Below are 25,024 nucleotides of genomic sequence, written 5' to 3'. Positions count from 1 at the left end.
TGGATTCAGTTCTATTCATATCTTAGCTTCCTCACTTTCTGATACGCTTTACTGTTGCATATCTGCGTAATTTAGGAGAAATTGATTTAATGCACAGATGTACATATTGTGGAGATTACAGTCATCCCTTGGTATCTGCAGGGGATTGGTTCCAGGACCCTATACCTCCCCCATGGATACCAAAATCCATGGATGCTTAAGTCCCTTATATAAAATGGCATAATATTTGCATATAACCTACACACATCCTCCCTTATAGTTTAAATCATCTCTAGATTACTAATAATACAATGTAAATGCTATGTAAATAGTTGTAAATACAATGCAAATGCTTTGTAGCTAGTTGCCAGTTAATTCAAGTTTTGCTTTTTGGAACTTTCTCCAATTTTTTCTCCAAATATTTTTGATCCATGGTTGGTTGAATTCACGGTTGTGAAACCTGCAGATATGGAGGCCCGACTGTATATTCATTCAACTTGATTTATAATTGCCTTCCAAAAAAGATTTGAGGCAGCTACAAACTGATTTTCAAAAGAAAGAAATACAACAGAAAACTTGGCCATTGTGTTGAATCAAGTAGTGTTTGTTTAGCACTTATTATATCCCAGGTATCCAGCAATAAATAGGAACTTTCTTCTATGCAGAAGGGAGGAGGAAAAAACCTCGAACTGGATCTTATCTCCTCCTTCAATATTTTCTCCTTCCCTTCATGGCTAAACTAATTAGAAGTACAGATTTGCTTCCTCCAGTTTATCTCTTCCTCTCCTTGATCTCCCTCCAGGTTGGTTTCCATTTACCACTCCTGGCCAAGTGCTGTCAGAGCTTAAGTTCTGGACATCCCCAGCTCTCCTTTCACATTGGGAATGGCTTTAAAGTTGTAATGCCCAGTGTGTATCATCTGGGGTGGTATTTTGGGGACCACGCTTGAGAATGCTGTGTCTTGACGTGGACCGGCGCGGCCAGCTCCTTCAGAGAAGAGCTCTCATGTTTAATGCTGATTATAGTAGGTCCAGAGTACAAAGAAAATAGCTGAGTTTTATGTTGGCAGTAGGGCTTTGCCCCTCAAGGCAGGAGACACTAGAGGCAGATGAAGAAGAAGGGGAAGCATGATTGCAGTGGTCTGGCAATAAGAATGGGGAGGTGGAATTAAATTGCCCTGCTCTATGGGAAATGGAGTCTGAAACCCTGAAAAAGCACCTGGTTATTACCATGTGCCTCATTTTCCTTATCTGGAAGCATGGATTTGGGAAATGTTTAGAGTGAAGTGATTATGGGGCATTGAGGAGTCTAACCAAGAAGGGAAATGAATGATGTAGAGAGAATGATTGGTTCGTCGTTCTCAAAAGAAGGCAGCAAGTATAATGGAAAGAAGGTGGAATTTGGAGTCAGATAAATCTTGGTTCAGATCTGCCATTTATTAGTGTCATGACTATGGACAAGTTATTTTAAGGCTGAGTCCCAGTTTCCTTATCTGTAACATAGGGTTCTATCACCTAAGTTATTATGAGACCTGAATTAAGTGAAGTATAATGCTGAATGCTGTGCATAATGCATGTAGGAGGCATTCACTAATGGTCAAGGTGCTCAAGAGGTCCTGCGGCAAGAGCACGGGTTCTGGAGCCAGACTGCCTGAACTCTGATCCCCGCCTTACCATCCGCGTGGCATAGAGCAAGGTACTTAACTTTGCTGTGTCTCAGTTTCCCCATCTGCCAAACAGAGATAATAATAGTACCCACATCATAGATTTGTTGTCAGGATTAAATCACTTATATGTGTAAATCATTTAGAACAGTGCCTGGCACTGAAGAAAAACCCATAACTGTTAGTTTTGAACAGAAAAAGTCAGGAATTAAGCATGTGGCATGGAGTTGACATAGCCTGATAAAAAAAAAATTAGAGAATATACTCCATTCTTTCTCTTTTTCCTTGACCCGTGCACTTTTTAATGGTTAGCAAAATACCTTGTACCATGTTTAAAGTAACATTTACCCGTCTGGCTCCAGGTAACATCTAATTTCTACTGTGTTAAGGAGATTCTAATTTTCAAGATTTCTTCCTTCATTTACTGACCCTTCTTTTCTTGGGGAGAAGGAAGATCTATCTATCCTAGAAAAAAATGAAACTTGTCTGTTTCTCAAGGGCATAATGCAAGTTGACTCAGCATAGGAAAGTATTTTTTAAAAATAGGAAGAGTGGTTGTCCTTTTTCACTTTCAATTCATCTAACAGCATTTATTGAGTGCCTGCTATGTACTATGTATTATCCTACGTGCTTTCACATGTCATCACATATTAAAACTTACGAGGGTGACTGAAGTATTCTCCCTTTTTTTCGGGACTAGGAAATTGAGGTTCAGAAAGACAAAGTAACTGTCTACAGGCCTTAGGGCACATAGATAGAAGTGGCAGACCTAGTCTTTGATTCAATATCCAGGGCTCTTTTTGCAAGGCCCTGTTGGCTTTCCACTGTCTATTCTGTGTTATTGAGCACAGAAGAGAAAGGGTTTTCAGGACTATTTCCTTTGGCTACTGTTGGGTCCCAGTCACCCCACTCCAGTAATAGAATGAGCTATTAATGTGGGAAGTATATATTGCTCTAGTCTAGGCTGTCCAAGCTTCTTCTCCTCTCCTAGGGCTTGTTCTGCTAACAGATTTAGTAGAGAGATTGGTTGGCATCATTATGATTATCAACAACAAACAGTGATCAAGAGCCTTGAGGGTGCATAGTAGTATCTTAGTTCCTTGAATCCAGGGTATTTAGACAGGAAGGAACCTCAAAGATAATTGGGTCCAACACTCTCAATTAATAGGAGAAGAAACTGAGGCCTAGCATCATCATCAATGTTGATAACCAGAGAGGTGGCTTGGTGGCCATAGAGGCCACCTAGACATATGATTACCCCTTAGCAAGCTCCAGTAGGATTCCATTATGGAAGTGTGGCAAGTTTATGGCCAAATGAAAGGTAAAAGTTATTTAAGATACAGACAGACATGTAGGTCTCTGAGAGTAGTCCTCATAAGAGAGGAAAACAACACTGATAGCAGTGAGGTCTTTATTTATGTGCTAGAAGAACCTGATTGATAGGGACCTAATATTGGGACAGTTCTAGAAGTACAGCCTCCACATTTGAATAGGATATATAAATATCCTGGACTATGTAAGAGGACTTTTTGTTTTACACTTTGAGGTTGCTTCTGAATGGATTGGCATATTCTAAATTCACTTTGTACTGCCTCACAATACCAGTATATTTGCTAATTAAATTAAGCCTTCATGTTAGTTAGGGCTTTTGAAAGCTTGCTTTCCTTTCTTCCTTTATTTCTTTTTTTTTTTAAATGTTGCGGTTTTGTAACAGGATCAGCCTTGCATTTAAAAAGAAAAATAAAAATTAGTCCTTGATACTATTCTAAATTATCACCTTGAGAGATATAATTCTATTTAGAAACCTTTTAAAAGATATTTTTATAACTTAACAAGGGGCTTTCCAAAAGACGATTTCTTTTTCTGTTCCCTTACCATAAATGCAAAAAAAAAAAAAGTTTAGGAAAACTATTACATTGGCAACTAGGTACATTTATTCCAGATAATGTGTGGAATTAATATTTCACATATAATGGCAAAAATTAAGTTTCTTGTTTCTAAGTGCAATTATGTGTTTTCATTTGTAGTGAACCTTTACTAAGCTTCAGTTTATAACCATACAATCTAATAATTCTTGATCTTTTATTCAATGTTAGTTTTTACTAAACCTTGGGTCTGTAGATTCCTAAGTTATAGTCTTTGTTGTTTCTTCCTTCCTTTTCTTCTTTTCTTTCTTTCTTTCCTTGCTCATTCATTAGTCTATTTACCTTTTATATAAAATTTTTCTTTTAATTATAAAAATAATATACCAACAATGAGTTTTGTCAAAGGAATCACCAGCAATTCCACCAACCCTATATAGTTGTTTTTATTTTTGCATTTTAACACTCAAGCCTTTGTTTGAAATCATCCATACATTTATGTAGGTACTGTCATCATAGACATACAATTTGATGTTTTACTATTTTTCCACTTACTGCCATCATAAATAATTTTTCATGTTGTTATAGAACTTTTTAACCTTTTTTTTTTTTTGCGGTACGTGGGCCTCTCACTGTTGTGGCTTCTCCCGTTGCGGAGCACAGGCTCCGGACACGCAGGCTCAGCGGCCATGGCTCACGGGCCCAGCCGCTCCGCGGCATGTGGGATCTTCCTGGACCGGGGCACGAACCCGTGTCCCCTGCATTGGCAGGCGGACTCTCAACCACTGCGCCACCAGGGAAGCCCTAGCCATATTTTTTAAAAAATGGCAGTATAATACTCTCTCAGATGAATGCACAGTGATTTATTTCATCAGTCTTCTGTTGTTGGATATTCAGGTTGTCTCTTTTTTTTCTTCCATAATACTCGATAGCACTGCAGTAAATATGATTACATATATAATTTTTCTCTCCCCTGGATGATCTCATTAGGATAAATTTCTAGCAGTAAAAGTTCTGGGTTAAAGGCTGTGAATATTTTTATGGTTTCTATTAGGTGCTGCCAAATCACTTTCATTTTTGAAGTTGGTGTCAATTTGTACTGCCTCCAGCAATATCACTCCTGGATTATTGATGCCCATTTCTCAGAGGGCTTTATGTCCTCAGTCTTGCTCTTCTTTGATCTGGCCTGTAAACTACCACCCAAAATATTCTTCCAGAATGAGTTCACACCTCCTTCAGAGTCTTCCCCTGGTTGCCTGTCACCTATATGCCAATTCAGGTATAAATTTTTAAATCCAAGGCCTTACCACCTGACATCCATTTTAATTGTTTTGCAAACGGTATGTGAGGCAGCTTCTCTTAGGTTTCCTCAAATGGCCCTTCTCTGTTACCTCTAAGTCTTCCCTCTGACCATTTCTTACTTTCAGAACTGGTTCTCTGTCAACATTTCTCCATCTCATTTAATTTCAAAAATTGCTTCTTCTGCGAAGCTGTCAATGCAGAGCCACCTGTAATGATGATATCTTTAGTACTTACTGTGTTTAACTCCTGGTGGGTTGCCATGTTGCCAATGAGAAATACAAAGGAAAGGCAGAGAGATGTTCAGTAAAGATTTTTTCTAAATGAAAACTTAGGATCCGTAAGAGCACTTGGTTCTCTTGAATAAAACTTGAGAAGAGATTGAGGAACTTTATGCTCTATTTTTTGGGTACCATCACTCTCTGGCAGTGGACAACTCAACTTACTCCATTCTCTATTTCAGCTACAGAGTGGAAAATATAGTGTTGCCAGTCATTTCAGGAGAGTCATGACATTCTTTTCTTTCAAATATTTTTCCTCAATATCATTGGCATCATCATTATTATCATCCTAATAGTTACTGAGTGTTTACTATCTTCCAGGCACTGAGATGGTACATTATATGTCGTAGCTGTTTTAACCCTCATGGCAGCTTTGTGAACTAGGTACCCCCTCTTTTCACATGGGAAATACAGTTATAATTTGTTACTTGCTTAACTAATAAGTGGTGGAGCCATGATTTAAACCCTCATTCTTACAGAATTACTTTTATGAAATGCCAGTCTATCAATTTCTTCCCTATCTACAATTCTCTGGTGATTTCTTATTGCATATGATAAAGAAAGTACAAACTCCTCAGCAACATTGGAAGATCCTTCCAAATCTCTGTCCAGTCTACTTTCCCATTCTCATCTTTCTCCACTCCTCTCATCCCCTAACATGTGTCCTGTGTTTCTCTCTGACAGAGCTGCTTATTTTACAAATACATCATACCACTTCACAGATGAGCCTTTGTTTCCATCCCTAGAATGCTTTCCATTTGCCTGGCAAACTCCTATTCATCCCTCAAGGTCCAGCTCAAATGTTCTGTACTATATGCAAAGAATTCCAGATTTCCCTCGGTAGTTAGTGGCTCAGTACTATGTCTCTTCTGTATACATTTTTGCTTTAGTCTTTTGCACTGCTTTACAATTATTTGCTTACATGCCTCTCTTACTTTAATAAGAACTTTGAGACATGATATGGGAAGACAACTTTTTTATAGACATTAGGTATTTTTAAACATAGCAAAATCAAAAATCTGTGTATTTAAAATGACACTGTTTCCCTTTTTTCCCTTCAGCATAGGGCTACTTTCAAATTTGAATCAACAGATGAAGATAAAAGAAAGGTAAGCCTTGGTGTTACTGTGTGTGTGTGTGTGTGTGTGTGTGTGTGTGTGTCTGTATGTGTATGTATTTCATTCATGGACTTGATAAACAGTGGACTTGATTTCATCTCATAGTTTACTTTTCAGTTCCCCTTCAGTTTGGTTTTTAGAAACTCTGAGAATAAAGACAAGTGCCAGGTTTAGTATGGATTACACATAACACCCTCCTGCTCCATCCCCATAGGACCATTACATTTGCATAAATCAGGGGAATGGGAAGGGTTCAGAGGGGACTCTCATCCATATCTTCTCATCTCCAGCGATTAACTTTGTTTGGTGGCAGGACTGCAGGCTGCCAAAAATGCATTGCTAATATTGTAATATTGGGTTTATAGTAAAGCTTGGCTTTGGGTTAAGTTTTGGAAAAACAGCTATTCATGCAGCTGCCCCTCAACCACATACTGTTTGTTCCCTGCACTGGCAGTTATTTATGTTGTCAGCAGTTGTCTTGGTCACTGACTTCATGGGCAAAGAGGAAAATGGGGTCAAGAGGCTTAGGAATAGAGCAGTTATTATGAGAGGGTGCATCAGGGATAGAGCTATGAAATGTCATGTTGGCCTGTTGGGGTCGCCTGTGGTTGCTTTACTTAGTTGATTAGAGCATGATGCTCAAGGAGAAGCTCACCAGTTCTGCCTGTCTGTTTGCTGGGCCCTATACTGCTATCCCTGGCCTCACAAATGCTAAGACCGGGTAAGAGCATGACTGAATCTGTGTAAACGTATTGTTGCTGCTAGAGAAATAGCTTGAATCCGGTGCTTTGCTGGTAGTGGTTTGATCATACCTTGAAATCATCCCTCTATTCACCTCCACCCCCATATTTACTGTCTACATCCTGCTCACTTTGCCTCTTAAGATTTCTCAGTACATTCTCTCCTTAACCCCGGCTCTAGTTCAGTCCTTCATCTGGATTACTGTACCAGTTTCCTAACTATCCCTGCTTTTTCCAGTTATATGCCCTTTCAGTCTGTTGTCCATAATTCTGTAACAACAATCTGACTGTGTGAAGCCCAGCCTTAAAACCCTTGAGTAACTTTCTTTGTCTATAGAATAAAGTTCAAGCTTCTTAACATGACCTAGATGCTCAGTGATCTGAAGTTTGCCTACTTTTTGCAGCCTATTGGTTGATTCTCTCCCTTGTAATTTATGCTCTAGCAATATGAAATATTTCCAGTTACATACACATACACATCCCTTCTGTTTCCTACTTCCTACCTTTGCATATACTGGCGGTATGTACCAAAATTACAGATGTGTTTTGCCCTTTGACCAGGCAGTGTCACTTTTAGATCTATTCTGTGGACAGATTGAAATAAAGTAAACAAAGTTATTCACTGAAGCATTGTACATAGTAGCAGACGATTGGAAACAATAAAGCCTCCAGCAATTAGGGAATATTTGCAGAAACTTGTATACATTTGCATAATGGAATATTGTGCTGTGGTAAAGAGGGAGGAAGAGGGAGAAGGAGAAAGACTGTTATGTGCTAATGGGAGAGATAGTTACATGAAAAGAAAAAAGAAACAAGGTGTTAAAAAGAACATGTTTTTAATATACTCATGATAGGTATTCAGGCTAGGAAGGCAGCTGCTATTTGGTTTAGTTGGGAGGATCCGTACTGTATAGATTCTGTGGTGCCTTGTAAATCTGACACTAGAATCTTTGGTAGTGCTTTTACTGGTCAAAATAAGTGCATGAAGACAGAGATCCCCCCCACGCCATATGACTTTCAGTTAAGGGGAAAAAAATTTCCCACACAGTTATTAATAAAGCATGTTTGTTTCCTGTAGGATAGTAGCAAAACCTAACATTTTCCAAGTATTTTACTGCCTTTTAAATCTTTGGTGACAGTAACTACTGTACTAGTGTTACTTTCAGTATTACGTGTAGATTGCTGCTTCCTGGGAGGTCTGATATAAACAAATGTCATTAGGGACCTAGCTAGGTAATCTTCATTAATGGAAAAACATTGGCAAACAAAACTATTTCAGTCTCCAAGGGTTAAAACCATTAGAGACTCTTCATGCCTAAGTCCCTAAAAAGACTTTGAAATCAAAATTACTGGACTTCTCTAAAGGCTCTACATCCTAACAGCCTTTTAAGTTCTCAGTGTAGAGAGGCATGGAATAGTAGGCATGTCTCCAACATTAAACCCAATCTTAAAATAAGAGGAACTCAAATTACCATCCAGTTTGTTTTGCTGCCCTAGTTCTCTTTTTCTCTTTCCTAAACATGTCTCTGGAGCCTTCTACCAGCAGCTCCTCGGTAACAGCAGCGCCCCTTTCAATAAACTACAGGTGCTGTTGCTCTGAAAAACACACCTTTCTTATGTAAAACCTTGTGGCAACCTATAAGTAAATGTAAGGAAATAGAGCCTTTCAAAAAATAAAACTTGATTATACGAACTTTGTAGGAATTGGTTATAAAGTAATGATCCTTAGACCTAAGTCCTAACACGTAGCATTTTGCATTTTTAGAAAGATTTGCTTTTCATTAGTAATACAGTAATGTTGTAAGTATGGTGAGAATATCACCATCCCAGTTTTATGGATAAGAAAACTAAGGCTTATGTTAATGACAACTTGTTAACACTCATATCACTCGTAAGTGGTGGAGCCTCGAATAGAGAACAGGTTTTCTGGCTATTGTGTGCAGCTCCTTCACTGCTCAGTGCTCCATGGCTCCCACTCATTACCACTTGAGGTATATCTCAGAAGGTTTGAAATTATGACTCAGTACCTTGTTTTATCTCTTATTTCATACCTTGAGACACCATTTAGGCAACTAGACTTAAACTGGAAAATATCAAAGGAAATTACCAACTAGGAATGCTTAAATTTTTCCAGAGAAGTAAAGTCAGATACAATTGCTAATGTTTGTGCATAGAATGCAAATAGTTCCAGGTGCATGTGGCTCATGATATATTTGGGTATAAGCACCTGTGCTTATTGAAGCGTTTGCTTTACATCTTCTCTACCTCAGTTGGTGGCTGTGATTATCTACCAACACATAAACACATATACCATGCAAATATGTAGGATGGAGGGAGGTATGATGAATAATCTGAAAATTTACAGCTTGAGGAAATGAAAGCTCTTATATTGGTTTCTAAAATACAACTGATCTCAAGGCCAATAAAGAGAACTAATTGCAATAAATGTTGAAAAATACTGTCATAAAATGATTAAAAGAATTGCAGCTCTTTCACCTGTAAGATAAGAATACAACCATATTAAATGCAGAAAACTTCACTTGTTGTCTGAGATAAATCTTTATGTATTTAGTAATTTTCCTCAAAAGAGTGAAGTTAAAAATAAATTTCAAGCGTTTATTTCATTAACTTCAAACTCACATAGGTAAGCTCATACTTCTGTGAAGGCAGAGAGTAATTACTGAGTTGAGAACTCTTTGAGGACAAAAATTCTGGCTTACTTTTCTTTGTATTTTCAGTCCCCAGCACTGCATGTGGCACAAAATAGGCACCTGTTAAATGAATAAAGGGGACTTGGAGCTTGAGTGGAGGCCAGAATTCCTATAACTTGTACATACGGTTTGGTTTTGAGTTTGATATTATCTTAACTAGAGAGCAGAATCTCAAGCACATTTCATAATGTTATTTACTGAAAAAGCAGAATACAAAAGTATTCATACAGAATGATCACAACCATGTAAAACTAATAAAAACTATGCAAAGAAGAATGTCTACAAGGAAATTCACTAAAACAGTGGCTTAGTATTATTACTGTGGATGATATTTTAATTTCTCTTTTCTGTATTTTGAACTTTTCTGTTATAGTAAATGATAATGATATAAGAATATGCTAATTACATATTATATGTGATAATATATTCTTTTATAGTAGTGTGATTGGGGGCATAAGCAAAGACCAATATACTTTTTAATCATTTATTTTCTTTAAAATTGGGCCTTTGTGATTATCTTACACATTCCTTTTGGGGGAACATAAAAATGTTACTAGGTTTGGAGGTAGTATCACTTGTGGAGCCAGTTTATGGAGTGAAATAAATTTATTTGAACACAAAAGTCCATTCTACCATTTGAAATATTTCTTCTTTTTACTTTTTTTCCCCAAAGTTGGATGTACTTGGCATATTAGTAGAGATCTCTGTAGTCCACAAATATTTTTTCAGTAATTCCTGTGTGCCAGGTCCTGCGTTAGGTCTTAGTTCCTAAGTTGGCTATTTTCCTATGGTGTTTGGTTTGGTGCTTTCTCAGCTATGGATGCATGCTGAGGGTTGCCATTGTGGACTATAGAAAATGAACGGGTAATTTTCCATATTAGAGTCCCCCAAGGAAAATGTGCCAAGATAGAACCATCAATCCTATACTGTGAATCCATGCTTAGGAATAGCTTGAGGCATGGATGCTTGTTCTGAAAGCCTTTTACACTTAGTTTAGTTATTTGAAATTGTTAAACTCCAGTTTTCACTAAAACAAAATGAGCTTTGTGTGTCTTGCAAATTTGACTCAAATTTTATTTGATGTCTTCACCTTAGGGAATACTTTGATATATGATGCAAGTACAATTCTCATTTAGAAACCAATAACTTTAAAAGATAATCCTTTTTAACATCTTGATTTCTTTAAAACACACAAACACACACACTACCAAAAGCGTTCTAAAACTTTTACTTTTTAAAGCTTCTGTCCAGCTGGATCTGGCATAAAACTTGACTAGAAGGCTGAATTATATCATAGGCCAGGATGAATGCCTCACAGTAGTTCAAAAATGAAACAATTTAAACTTCATTTCAGACTCCATTTTTTATTTTAGATGTTTTGCCAAGGTATTGAAGGACTAAATGTGGGAAGAAAACAGAACAGCTCTTCTGATTTAGTAAGCCATAGATGTGGCAGTCCATACATGATCTCTGTATGGATCACTTTTTAGGATTTCTGCCTGGGAATGTTAAGAGTAGTATCTCTGATTTACACTTTAGAGTTTCGGATCCTTTTTCTCATATAAAAAACTCATCAAGAAGTTCTGCTTCCAGCCGTGACAGTGTGAGAGCTTTAGGGACCTGCTCCTCAATGAAACTGGTTATTTTTAAAAAACAGCCATTTAAAGTCTCTGGAAATAGTCCTAAGAGCATGCAGTCAATAAAGTAACACTTATTCAGGACAATCTACTAAAACTCAGTCAGAAGAGTGAAAGTCTGTGGGATTTGAACCGAGACCTGCTCCCTGTCTTCCCACTCTCAATGGAAACTCTCCTCCAAACTGATGGAGCCAAGAACACGGAGCTCCCACTTCCCTCAGCTCTCAGTTGGAAGGCTGTCTACCCAGTAGAGACAGGGGTAAGGTCAGCATTTCTCATCCTGCCTGAGCTACATGTCGCTGGCACAAAATTCTGGGTGAATATAGCCGAGAGATGGGGTCTCCTTCCTTTCACCCAATCCCCACTCATGGGACAGAGGCTCTACCTTGGGTAGGGCACCATTGAGAATATTAGGGCCCCAGTTGCACTCGCCCTGGCTGGTGGGACACAGGTTCCACCCTGGAAGAGGCCAGCTGAGGAGTTCTGGGTCTGCTGCTCCCCTGTCCTCTCCAGTTGAGCTCTCAAGGAGGTGTCGCTCAGAAAGAAGCATGCTGTTGTCTCCGCCCTCAGCATCAGAACCAGGCTCAGGAATTTTGCCCAGAGGAACATGCAGAGCTTATAACAGTGAGCTCTGAATCTCTCCCCAAAGGAACCAACTTAATTTGCAACAGTGTGAAGTTCCTGCCTGAAAGTACAGGTTGTGGTGAAAGGAAATTGGGAGGAGATTGACAGATTCATTGGAAATATAAGGCTAACCAGACGGCTAGGTAGTTTGCTAGAAAGAAAGTAGGAAAGACAGCTGGGAGGAACCCTCCTGTAGTTAGAACAAATCTTAAATACTTACCTCAGGAACTATCTCTTCAAAGGAGCCCTAATAAATTGGCTCAGTTTGTAGAGCAGTTTATGCCCCAAGACATTGTTGAAGACAATAGATCAATCAGCCTGCAGTTAGTGGAGCTTAACAGCTGGGTGTGGTCAGGGAAAGAAAGTCAAAGAGAGGCCTGCCAAAGCCACTGTTATCCCAGGATGACTGTGGCATACAAAAGGGTGAGCCCTATGAGGAGGAGCCCTATACATCTGCAGGGAGGAGGAGGAAAATATACTTAACTAAAATAATTCAGCCAGTCACTGAGCAAATAAAAAAATAACAATAGCAAATCTTGGAGGGTATAAGCATTACCCAATGTTAATATAATATATTATCTAAAATGTCCAGTTTCAAAAAAAAAAAAAAGTCATGCAGAGAAACAGGAAAGAATGAGCTGTGCACTGGGGAAAAAGCAGGCAATGGAAACTGCCTGTGAGAATGACTAGATGTTGGATTTAACAGACAGACTTCAAAGTAGTCATAAATATATTCAGAAAACTGAAGGAAACCATATTTAAAGAAGTAATGCAAGGTTTGGCGACAATGTCACATCAAATGAAGAATATCAATACAAAGATAGAAATTATTAAAAAGAACCAAATGGAAATTTTGGAAGTGAAAAGTACAGTAACTGAAAAAAAAAATCAGTAAAGAGGCCCAACACTGGGTTCACACTGGCAGAAGAAGGAATAAGCAAACTTGAAGATAAATCAATAGTGTAAACAAGGTAAAGAACTGAGGAAAAAGAATAAAGAAAATGAACACCTCAGAGAAATATGAGACAACATTAATATACCAACATACACATAACTGGAGTACCAGAAGGAGCGGAGAGAGAAAAGAGAAGAAAAAATATTTGAAGAAATGTTGTCTAGGGACTTCCCTGGTGGTGCAGTGGTTAAGAATTTGCCTGCCAATGCAGGGGACACAGGTTTGAGCCCTGGTCCGGGAAGATCCCACATGCTGTGGAGCAACTTAAGTCAGTGCGCCACAACTACTGAGCCTGTGCTCTAGAGCCCGTGAGCCACAACTACTGAGCATGCGTGATTCAACTGCTAAAGCCTGCGAGCCTAGAGCCCGTGCTCTGCAGCAAAAGAAGCCACTGCAATAAGAAGCCTGTGCACCACAATGAAGAGTAGCCCCTGCTCACCGCAACTAGAGAAAGTCCATGCGTAGCAACAAAGACCCAACACAGCCAAAAATAAATAAATAAATTTATAAGTGCACCCATTCTTTTAAAAAAAACAAGTCTAAAGTCTTTCCAAATTTATTGGAAAACACCTACATATCCAGAGAACTCAATAATGACTGAGTAGAATAACCTCAAGAGATCCACAGCCACACTAGAGTAAAAATGCTGAAACTCAAAGACAATGAGAAAATCTTAAAAGCAGGGAAAGAAAAATGACTCACCACTTACAAGGGAAGCTCAGTGATATACACAGCTTACTTCTCATCAGAAATGTAGGCTAGAGGCAGTGGAATAATATATTCAAAGAGCTCAAAGAAAAAATTCAGCCAAGAATCTTACATCCAGCAGAGCTATCTTTCAACATTACAGGGGAGATAAAGACATTTTTTAGGTAAATGAAAAAATGAATTTGTTCTAGATTCACCTTACAAGAAATACTAAAAGTTCTTCAGACAGAAAGCACATCACCCCAAACAGCAATTTGAACGCACAAAAAAACCCAAAAGAGAACTAGTAAAGGTAATTATGTAATTATAAAATATAATATAAATGCATGTTTCTTCTCCTTTATTCTCTTAATTGATTTTAAAAGCATCTGTGTAAAACAACATGTGTATGATATGTTGTTCAGCCAATAACATATAGAAATGTGATATATTTACCAAAAATAGCACAAAGGTTGATGAGAGCAAAGCTGTACTGGACTAAAGACGTTACTCTAGATAGTAACTCTAATCCTCAAGAACAAATCAAGAGAACCAGAAATTATAAATAAAAAGGCTAATATAACAAAAGTTATACATATATACTTGCTGTCCTTTCTCCTTCGTGTCTTCAAATTATATATCAAGTAATAATTGTTGTTATACTATGAATAACAATAATGCCACAAAAAGAGGGGAAAGGAATAGCATCATATAGAAGTAATGTTTCTATATCTCACTGGAATTAAATTAATCTAAATCTGGAGCTAATTCTGGTAAGTTAAGAGATACGTGTGTGTGTGTGTGTACACATACATATACTAATTAAGCCCTAGAGCAACAACTAAGGAAATAACTCAGAAAGTAACTCTGTTTTGTAGAAAATTACAAAATATTGTTGAAAGAAATTAAAGAAGATCTAAAGAAATGGGAAAACATCCCATGTTCATAGATTGGAAGACATTATTGCTTAGATGGCACCACTTCCCACTTGATCTACAGATTTAATGAGATACCTTTTAGAATCCTGGGTAGCTTCTTTGTAGAAATTGACAAGCCAGTTCTAAGATTCATATGGAATTGCAAGGGATGCAGAAGAGCCAAAACAATCTTGAAAAGAACAAACTTGGAATATTCATAATTCCCAACATCAAAACTTATTACAAAGCAACAATAATCAAGACAGTGTGGTGTTGACATGAGGATAGGTAAACATAAATATGGCTGATTCTTGAGCAACTCAGGGGTTAGGGGCACTGATTCCCTGAGTAGTCAAAAACCCAGGTATAACTTTATAGTTGGCCCTCCATATCCATGGTTCTGCATCTGCAGACTCAACTAACTGTGGATCTTGTAATACGTATTTACTGGAAAAAACCTGCATATAGTTATAGATGTAGATCAGTGGAATAGTACTGAGAGTCCAGAAATAAACCAACGTGTCTGTGGTCAACTAATTTTTGACAGGGGTGCCAAGACCATTCAGTGGGGAAAGAATAGGCTTTTAACAAATGGCACTGAGACACTTAGCCACGTATAACAGAATGTATTGAACCTTTACCTTACACTGTATGCAGAAATTTGCAAAAATTAACTCAAAATGGATCAGACCCAAATGTAAGATCTAGAACCATAAAACTCTTAGCAGGAGCATAGGATAAGCCTTCATGACCTGGATTTGGCAGTGGAGTCTTAGATAGGACACCAAAAGCACAAGCAACCAAAGGAAAATAAATAAATTGGACTTCATCAAAGTTAACGTTTGTGTTTCAAAGGACGCTATCAAGAAAGTGAAAAGACAGCCCACAGAATGGAAGACACTATTTGCAAATCATATATCTGATAAGAGACTTGTATCTAGAATATATAAAGAACTCAATGATAAAAAGACAACCGAATTTAAAAATGGGCAAAGGATCTGAATAGACATTTTTCCAAAGAAGATAATACAAATAGCCAATAAACAGATGAAAAGATAACATCATTAATCATCAGGGAAATACAAATCAAAACCACAATGAGATACCAGTTTACATTCACTAGTATGGCTAAAATCAAAAAGTCAGATAATAACAAGTATTGACAGGGATGTGGAGAAAATAGAACCCTCATACATTACTGATAGGTTACTGCATGTACAGTGGTGCAGCCACTTTGGAAAACAGTCTGGGAATTCCTCAAAGGATTAAACGGAGTTACTATATGACTCAACAATTGTACTCCTAGGTATCTACCCCAAAGAAATGAAGATATATGTCCACACAAAACCATGTCCTTGAATGTTCATAGCAGTATTATTCATAACAGCCAAAAGATGGAAATAGCCCAAATGTCCATCAGTTGTGAATAGATAAATGAAATGTGTTATATCTATACAATGGAATATTATTTAGCCATAAAAAAGAACAAAGTAACTGATAAGTACTTACAACATGGATGAACCTTGAACACATTATGCTAAGTGAAAGAAGCAAGACACAAAAGGCCACATAATGTATGATTCCATTCATATGAAATGTCTATAATAGGCAGATCTGTAGTGACAGAAAGTAGATCATTGGTTTCCCAGGATCTAGGGACAGGGGAATGGGGATTTACTGGTAATGGGTATTGGGTTTCCTTTTAGGGTAATGAAAATATTCTAAAATTAAACAGTGATGATGGTTGCACAAGTGTGAATATACTGAAAACCAATGAACTATGTACTTTAATAGGGTAAACTTTATGATATGTAAATTATATATTGATAAAGCTGTTATTAAATACTACATGCCCATCATTCCAAGCACTGTATGAATATTAACACATTTAATACTTAACAACAAAGCTATAAAGTAGGTACTGTTATCTTACTTGTTTTACAGATGAGGAAACTAAGGCACACAAAGAAATTACTTGCCTATCTAGTGAAGTAAATTACATGCCTAAACTAGTGAAGTAGGAGGACATTATTTAAGCCTGTGCAGTCTGGCTCCACAGCCCTTGTGCTGCACCATACTGCCACTGATTAATAATTGAATTGACCTGTTTTTAGTTTATGAATTGATTCTATTTTCTGATTGTAGGCATCCAAAATTTGAGACATGATGCAGAGCATAAACAAAGCTTTGACATTGAACTAATTAAGACCATTGACAGGAAACAGAAGCACATGATTTGCAGTATGACTGGATATGATAACTAGTAAGGATATCTAGTGTCAGCCCTCCCCATTAGTAGTACAGAAATTGAACTATAGGAGTTAGGCATGCTGCAGATTTTTTTTTTACTATTATTATTATTTTTCCTGCTTAAAATGTAGGGGTTTTTTCCTCAGCAATTAGCTCTTCCTTACAAAGTTTGACCATGTACTAAGGAAAGTGGAGAGCGTGTACATCTTTGGCTAATTAAAAACTCTTAGGACCTGAAAGAGTTCTTGGCTGAACAGACATTTCCAGTGTTCCTAACTTCCCCATTTATAAATGAAGAATTGAGAAGTTGACTTACCTAAGGTTACGGTTAATGAGTGGAAAATCTGGGACTCAAACTAGGTCCTCTGCCTCCTTTTCTCCCTTCAGTGATCATTGTTGTAAGGCGGCTCCTCAGGGAACTTACAGTATAGTAAGGGACCCAGAATATCTTCCAGTGCAGTGATTCCTTCTAAGGTATCTTGCACTGAGGGTAATCACACTCTGACTGAATACTTTCAGTAATGGGAACCGCACAGCAGCCACTCTGCTGTTAGATAACTGTACTTGTTAGAAAGCTTTTACTTGTATGAACTCTAAATCTGCTTTAGTTGATCCTCCTACTTCATACCTCTCTGCTTCTGCCTTTGTCCACCATTTAGCTTGTCTTCTATCTTCTTTTTCCTGCTCCATTTCTTTCATTTTTTTCTCCCTACTAAAGTATTGCCCAGCACTTGCATTTATCAAGAAGCTTTCTCTGGCTAAATTCTCTATGTGTAGTTTATTCCTTTAATCTTTGAATACACAGCTTAAACTGCTATGCATTGAAATACATTTACATTCCTTATTCATTCATTTTACATATGTTTATTCTCTCTAATATTATAAATAACTTGAGTCATGTTTTTATAGCTCCCCAACCCAAAATAAACTTTTTGTCACTAGTTTAGAATTTATTTCTCTTAAATAGTTTGCATGTACTTGAATTTTAAATTGGGAGCATTTTAAGTTATGTGCCTGTAACAGGGCTATGCACATAAGTGCTCAGTAATGAACTCTATAGATTCTAAATGAACACTATAGAATCTATAAAATTAATACAAAATTGCAATGTTATAACATCAGCACTTTCCTTTTCAAGGGGCTTTGTCATTAAATGGAAAATATAGATAAAAATTTCCTAGCCCTATTGTGCTTGTGCAGAGTGTGCTTGTTAATGTTACTTGATCTGTTTGTCCACCTGGCCATCTTTATGATGTAATGTGCATGGGCCTCCATTCTACCCCAAGCACTATGCTAAAGATTTTTAACTATATCATCTCATTTAATATTTATAAGCCTTAGATGTTATCCCTATTTTTAAAGGTGAGGAAATGAGGGACATTGATTTCCAAAAATTTGCCAGGATCACATAGCTACAAACTAGTGTTTGAATCCAGGTGCTTTCTTTACTTCAGTTGTACTGTTTCCCAATAAATAACTTGTAGATGCCTTACACCTTACAGTATGTTGTCTCAGATGCTATCCATATTAAATAATATAATAATATTAATAATATAGATAGATCTTTCACAATAACCATGTGAAATAGATATTTTTCTATCTTACACATGAGGAAATTTAGCTTCAGCTAGAATAAGTAAATTGCTCCAGATCCAAGTTCAGAAAATAATAGAACTGGGAATTAGAAAGAACCCAAACTGTTTCTGTGCTTTTTTGTTTTTTCTGCTACACCACTAGTGTTCTTGTGCCTTTGAAGACCTCTAACATCACAACTGTCTCATTGAGACAACTTCACTCTTGTCCGTATTCTCAGCTGCCTTAGTCTGCTCATGCTACCGTGACAAAATACCAAAAACTAGGTTGCATAAACAAAAGAAACTTACGTCTGACAGTTTTGGAGGCTGGGAAGTCCAAAATCAAGGTATTGGCAAGGTAGATTTCCTTCTGAGACCTCTTCTCTTGGCTTGTTGTCAACTACCATCTCACTGTGTACTCATTTGACCTCTTTGTGCAGAGAAGGGAAGGGGGTGGAGAATGAGTGAGCTAGCTCTCTGGTGTCTCTTGTTAAAAGGGTACTAATCCCATAGGACCAGGGCCTCTCCATCATGGCCCCATCTCCAAATACCATCACATTGGGCTTAGAGCTTCAACACATGAACTTAATGGGAATACAAACAGTCCATAACTTCAGCTTACCATCAGAGCCCTTGACTATCTGCTATACATGCCTGGGCTACTAGAGCTGAGAACTAGGGATTTAGAGATAGAGTAACTAGTTCAGAGTGAAGAGTTGAGTGTTGTGGAGTAGACGGCACTGGAGACAAAGTAAGGAAATTCCAAAGAGACTGTATATCGCAAAGACTTTGATACACTGAAAAAGGCAAAAAGCTGTGGAAATCCATGGGACCAGGATCTATATCAACCACCAAAATATGGCATATACGTTGTGACAGAATATACATCATCCAGCCTTGTTAGTGTACTGTGTAGTCAAACTATAATTTGGCATGTCATCCCACCCGGAGGGACGTGAATCACCCTTGGTCCAGCGCATTCTGCCCGCTCGTGAGTCACTTGGTGGCTGTCTGGGTTATCAGACTGACTCGGGTGTCGCAGGACTTGAGCTCAAATGACCCTTATTTTACTTAATAACTACTCCAAAGCAAGAGAAGTGAAGCTGGCAATTCGGACACACCAGAGAGAGGACATAAAGTGCTTCATTTGAGTGAAAAGGTGAAAGTTCTGGACTTAATCAGGAAAGAAAAAAAGGGCTTAGTCAATACAAGACTAGCACTTTCTTCTGGATAGCTTGAAATATTTACAAGACTGCGTCTGCTTTAGGAAGAAACTAGAGCAGTGTGGCTGACTGAGTCTTGGTGCTCCGGCCAGGTGTTAGGCCTGAGCCTCTGAGGTGGGAGAGCCGAGTTCAAGACATTGGTCCACCGGAGACCTCTGGGTCCCATGTAATATCAAACTGCAAAAGCTCTACCAGAGGTCTCCATCTCAACGCTAAGACCCAGCTCCACTCAGTGACCAGCAAGCTACAGTGCTGGATACCCTATGCCAAACAACTAGCAAGACATGAACACAACCCCACTCATTAGCAGAGAGGCTGCCTAAAAACATAATAAGATCACAGACACCCGAAAACACACCACTGGATGCGGTCCTACCCACCAGAAAGACAAGATCCGGCCTCATCCACCAGAATGCAGGCACCAGTCCCCTCCACCAGGAAGCCTGCACAACCCACTGAACCAACCTTACCCACTGGGGGCAGACATCAAAAACAACGGGAACTACGAACCTGCAGCCTACAAAAAGGAGACCCCAAACACAGTAAGTTAAGCAAAATGAGAAGACAGAGTAACACACAGCAGATGAAGAAGCAAGGTAAAAACCCACCAGACCAAACAAATGAAGAGGAAAGAGGCAGTCTACCTGAAAAAGAATTCAGAGTAATGATAGCAAAGATGATACAAAATCTTGGAAGTAGAATGGAGAAAATACAAGGAATGCTTAACAAGGACCTAGAAGAACTAAAGAGCAAACAAACAATGATGAACAGCATAATAAAATTTAAAATTCTCTAGAAGGAATCAATAGCAGAATAACTGAGGCAGCAGAACGGATAAGTGACCTGGAAGATAAAATATTGGAAATAACTACCACAGAGCAGAATAAAGAAAAAAGACTGAAAAGAATTGAGGAAAGTCTCAGAGACCTGTGGGACAACATTAAATGCACCAACATTCGAATTATAGGTGTCCCAGAAGAAGAAGAGAAAAGAAAGGGTCTGAGAAAATATTTGAAGAGATTATAGTTGAAACCTTCTCTAATATGGGAAAGGAAATAGTCAATCAAGTCCAGGAAGTGCAGAGAGTTCCATACAGGATAAATCCAAGGAGAAACATGCCAAGACACATGTTAATCAAGCTATCAAAAATTAAATACAAAGAAAAAATATTAAGAGCAGTGAGGGAAAAGCAACAAATAACATATCAGGGAATCCCCATAAGGTTAACGGCTGATCTTTCAGCAGAAACTCTGCAAGCCAGAAGGGAATGGCAGGATATATTTTAAGTGCTGAAAGGGGAAAACCTACAACCAAGATGACTCTACCCAGCAAGGATCTTATTCAGATTTGACAGAGAAATTAAAACCTTTACAGACAAGCAAAAGCTAAGAGAATTCAGCACCACCAACCAGCTCTACAACAAATGCTTAAGGAACTTCTCTAGGCAGGAAACACAAGAGAAGAAAAAGACCTACAATAACAAACCCCAAACAATTAAGAAAATGGTAATAGGAACATACATATGGATAACTACCTTAAATGTAAATGGATTAAATGTTCCAACCAAAAGACATAGACTGGCTGAATGGATACAAAAACAAGACCCATCTATATGCTGTCTACAAGAGACCCACTTCAGACTTAGGGACACATACAGACTGAAAGTGAGGGGATGGAAAAAGATATTCCATGCAAATGGAAATCAAAAGAAAGCTGGAGGAGCAATTCTCACATCAGAAAAAATAGACTTTAAAATAAAGACTATTACAAGAGACAAAGAAGGACACTACATAATGATCAAGGGATCAATCCAAGAAGAAGATATAACAATTGTAAATACTTATGCACCCAACATAGGAGCACCTCAATAGATAAGGCAAATGCTAACAGCCATAAAAGGGGAAATCGACAGTAACTCAATAACAGTAGGGGACTTTAGCACCCCACTTTCACCAATGGACAGATCATCCAAAATGAAAATAAATAAGGAAACACAAGCTTAAAATGATACATTAAACAAAATGGACTTAATTATATTTATAGGACATTCCATCCAAAGACAACAGAATACACTTTCTTCTCAAGTGCTCATGGAACATTCTCCGGATAGATCGTATCTTTTCCGACCACAGCGCTATGAGACTAGATATCAATTATAGGAAAAAAAGATCTGTAAAAAATACAAACACATGGAGAGTAAACAGTACACTGCTAAATAACGAAGAGATCACTGAAGAAATCAGAGGAAATCAAAAAATACCTAGAAACAAATGACAGTGAATACATGACGACCCAAATCCTATGGGATGCAGCAAAAGCAGTTCTAAGAGGGAAGTTTATAGCAATACACTCCTACCTCAAGAGACAAGAAACGGGACTGCCCTGGTGGCGCAGTGGTTGAGAATCCGCGTGCCAATTCAGGGGACGTGGGTTCGAGCCCTGGTCCGGGAAGACCCCACAAGCTGCGGAGCAACTAATAAGCCTGTGCGCCACAACTACTGAGCCTGCTGTCTAGAGCCCGAAAGCCACAAGTACTGAAGCCCATGCACCTAGAGTCTGTACTTCACAACAAGAGAAGCCACCGCAATTAGAAGCTCGTGCACCACAACAAAGAGTAGCTCCCGCTCTCCACAACTAGAAAAAGCCCGCATGGAGCAATGAGGACCCAACACAGCCAAAAATAAATAAATAAATAAAGAAACAAGAAACATCTCAAATAAACAACCTAACCTTACACCTAAAGCAATTAGAGAAAGAAGAACAAAAAACCCCCAAAGTTAGCAAAAGGAAAGAAATCATACAGATCAGATCAGAAGTAAATGAAAAAGAAATGAAGGAAACGATAGCAAAGATCAATAAAACTAAAAGCTGGTTCTTTGAGAAGATAACCGAAATTGATAAACCATTAGCCAGATTCATCAAGAAAAAAAGGGAGAAGACTCAAATCAACAGAATTAGAAATGAAAAAGAAGTAACAACTGACAATGCAGAAATACAAAGGATCATGAGAGATTACTACAAGCAATTATATGCCAATAAAATGGACAACCTGGAAGAAATGGACACATTCTTAGAAAAGCACAACCTTCCAAGACTGAACCAGGAAGAAATAGAAAATATAAACAGACCAATAATCACAAGTACTGAAATTGAAACTGATTAAAAATCTTCCAAACAAACAAAAGCTCAGGACCAGATGGCTTCACAGGTGAATTCTATCAAACATTTAGAGAAGGGCTAACAGCTATCCTTCTCAAACTCTTCCAAAATATTGCAGAGGGAGGAACACTCCCAAACTCATTCTACGAGGCCACCATCACCATACCAATACCACCATTTGGTATTGGTATTGGTATACCAATACCAGACAAAGATGTCACAAAGAAAGAAAACTACAGGCCAATATCACTGATGAACATAGATGCAAAAATCCTCAACAAAATACTAGCAAACAGAATCCAACAGCACATTAAAAGGATCATACACCATGATCAAGTGGGATTTTTCCCAGGAATGCAAGTATTCTTCATTATACACAAATCAGTCAGTGTGATAAACCATATTAACAAATTGAAGGAGAAAAACCATATGATCATCTCAATAGATGCAAAAAAAGCTTTTGACAAAATTCAACACCCATTTATGATAAAAACCCTCCAGAAAGTAGGCATAGAGGGAACTTACCTCTACATAAGAAAGGCCATATATGACAAACCACAGCCCACATAGTTTTCAGTGGTGAAAAACTGAAACCATTTCCACTAAGATCAGGAAAAAGACAAGGTTGCCCACTCTCACCACTATTATTCAACATAGTTTTGGAAGTTTTAGCCACAGCAATCAGAGAAGAAAAAGGAATAAAAGGTATCCAAATCGGAAAAGAAGAAGTAAAGCTGTCACTGTTTGCAGAGGACATGATACTATACATAGAGAATCCTAAAGATGCCAGCAGAAAACTACTAGAGCTAATCAATGAATCTGGTAAAGTAGCAGGATACAAAATTAATGCACAGAAATCTCTTGCATTCCTATACACTAATGGTGAAAAATCTGAAAGAGAAATTAAGGAAACATTCCCATTTACCATTGCAACAAAAAGAATAAAATATCTAGGAATAAACCTACCTAAGGAGACAAAAGACCTGTATGCAGGAAACTGTAAGACACTGATGAAAGAAAGTAAACAGATGGAGAGATATACCATGTTCTTGGATTGGAAGAATCAACATTGTGAAAATGACTGTACTACCCAACAATCTACAGATTCAGTGCAATCCCTATCAAAATACCAATGGCACTTTTCAGAGAACTAGAACAAAAAATTTCACAATTTGTATGGAAACACAAAAGACCCCAAATAGCAATCTTGAAAAGGAAAAATGGAGCTGGAGGAATCAGGCTCCCTGACTTCAGACTATATGGCAAAGCTACAGTTATCAAGACAGTTGTGGTACTGGCAGAAAAACAAATATAGATCAATGGAACAGGATAGAAAGCCCAGAGATAAACCCACGCACATATGGTCACTTTATCTTTGATAAAGGAGGCAAGAATATACAGTGGAGAAAAGACAGCCTCTTCAATAAGTGGTGCTGGGAAAACTGGACAGCTACATGTAAAAGAATGAAATTAGAACACTCCCTAACACCATACACAAAAATAAACTCCAAATGGATTAAAGACCTAAATATAAGGCCAGACACTATAAAACTCTTAGAGGAAAACATAGGCAGAACACTCTTATGTCATAAATCACAGCAAGATCTTTTTTGACCCACCTCCTAGAGAAATGGAAATAAAAACAAAAATAAACAAATGGGACCTAATGAAATGTAAAAGCTTTTGCACAGCAAAGGAAACCATAGACAAGATGAAAAGACAACCCTCAGAATGGGAGAAAATATTTGCAAACGAAGCAACTGACAAAGGATTAATCTCCAAAATATACAAGCAGCTCATGCAGCTCAATATAAAAAAAAAACAAACAACACAATCCAAAAATGGGCAGAAGACCTAAATAGACATTTCTCCAAAGAAGATATACAGATTGCCAACAAATACGTGAAAGGATGCTCAGCATCACTAATCATTAGAGAAATGCAAAACTATAATGAGGTTTCATCTCAAACCAGTCAGAATGGCCATCATCAAAAAGTCTACAAACAGGGGCTTCCCTGGTGGCGCAGTGGTTGAGAGTCCGCCTGCCGATGCAGGGGACGTGGGTTCGTGCCCCGGTCCAGGAAGATCCCACATGCCACGGAGCGGCTGGGCCCGTGAGCCATGGCCGCTGAGCCTGCGCGTCCAGAGCCTGTGCTCCGCAACGGGAGAGGCCACAACAGTGAGAGGCCCGCGTACCGCAAAAAAAAAAAAAAAAAAAAAAAGTCTACAAACAAATGCTGGAGAGGGTGTGGAGAAAAGGGAACCCTCTTGCGCTGTTGGTGGGAATGTAAATTGATACAGCCACTATAGAGAACAGTATGGAGGTTCCCTAAAAAACTGAAAAT

General features: G+C 38.2%; 1 protein-coding gene across 7 annotated transcripts in view; it reads left to right on the top strand.

Moving 5' to 3' along the window:
• The window catches only part of RIC8B (RIC8 guanine nucleotide exchange factor B), a 116,499-nt gene that overhangs the window by 1,548 nt on the left and 89,927 nt on the right, over positions 1-25,024 (top strand). For all 7 annotated transcript variants that reach the window (XR_009543268.1, XR_009543267.1, XR_009543265.1 and 4 more), the window contains exon 2: positions 6,146-6,193. Coding sequence is in view for 2 of the 7 variants with exons in the window: in XM_060164704.1 (XP_060020687.1) it covers positions 6,146-6,193 (48 nt within the window). In the remaining 5 variants the exon portion in view is untranslated. The remainder of the gene's footprint in view (positions 1-6,145; positions 6,194-25,024) is intronic.

Source organism: Lagenorhynchus albirostris, chromosome 11 (assembly GCF_949774975.1).
Source record: "Lagenorhynchus albirostris chromosome 11, mLagAlb1.1, whole genome shotgun sequence".
Taxonomy (NCBI): Eukaryota; Metazoa; Chordata; class Mammalia; order Artiodactyla; family Delphinidae; genus Lagenorhynchus; species Lagenorhynchus albirostris.
The sequence above is the reverse complement of the archived record's forward strand: the minus strand, read 5'-3'. Positions and strand labels throughout refer to the sequence as shown.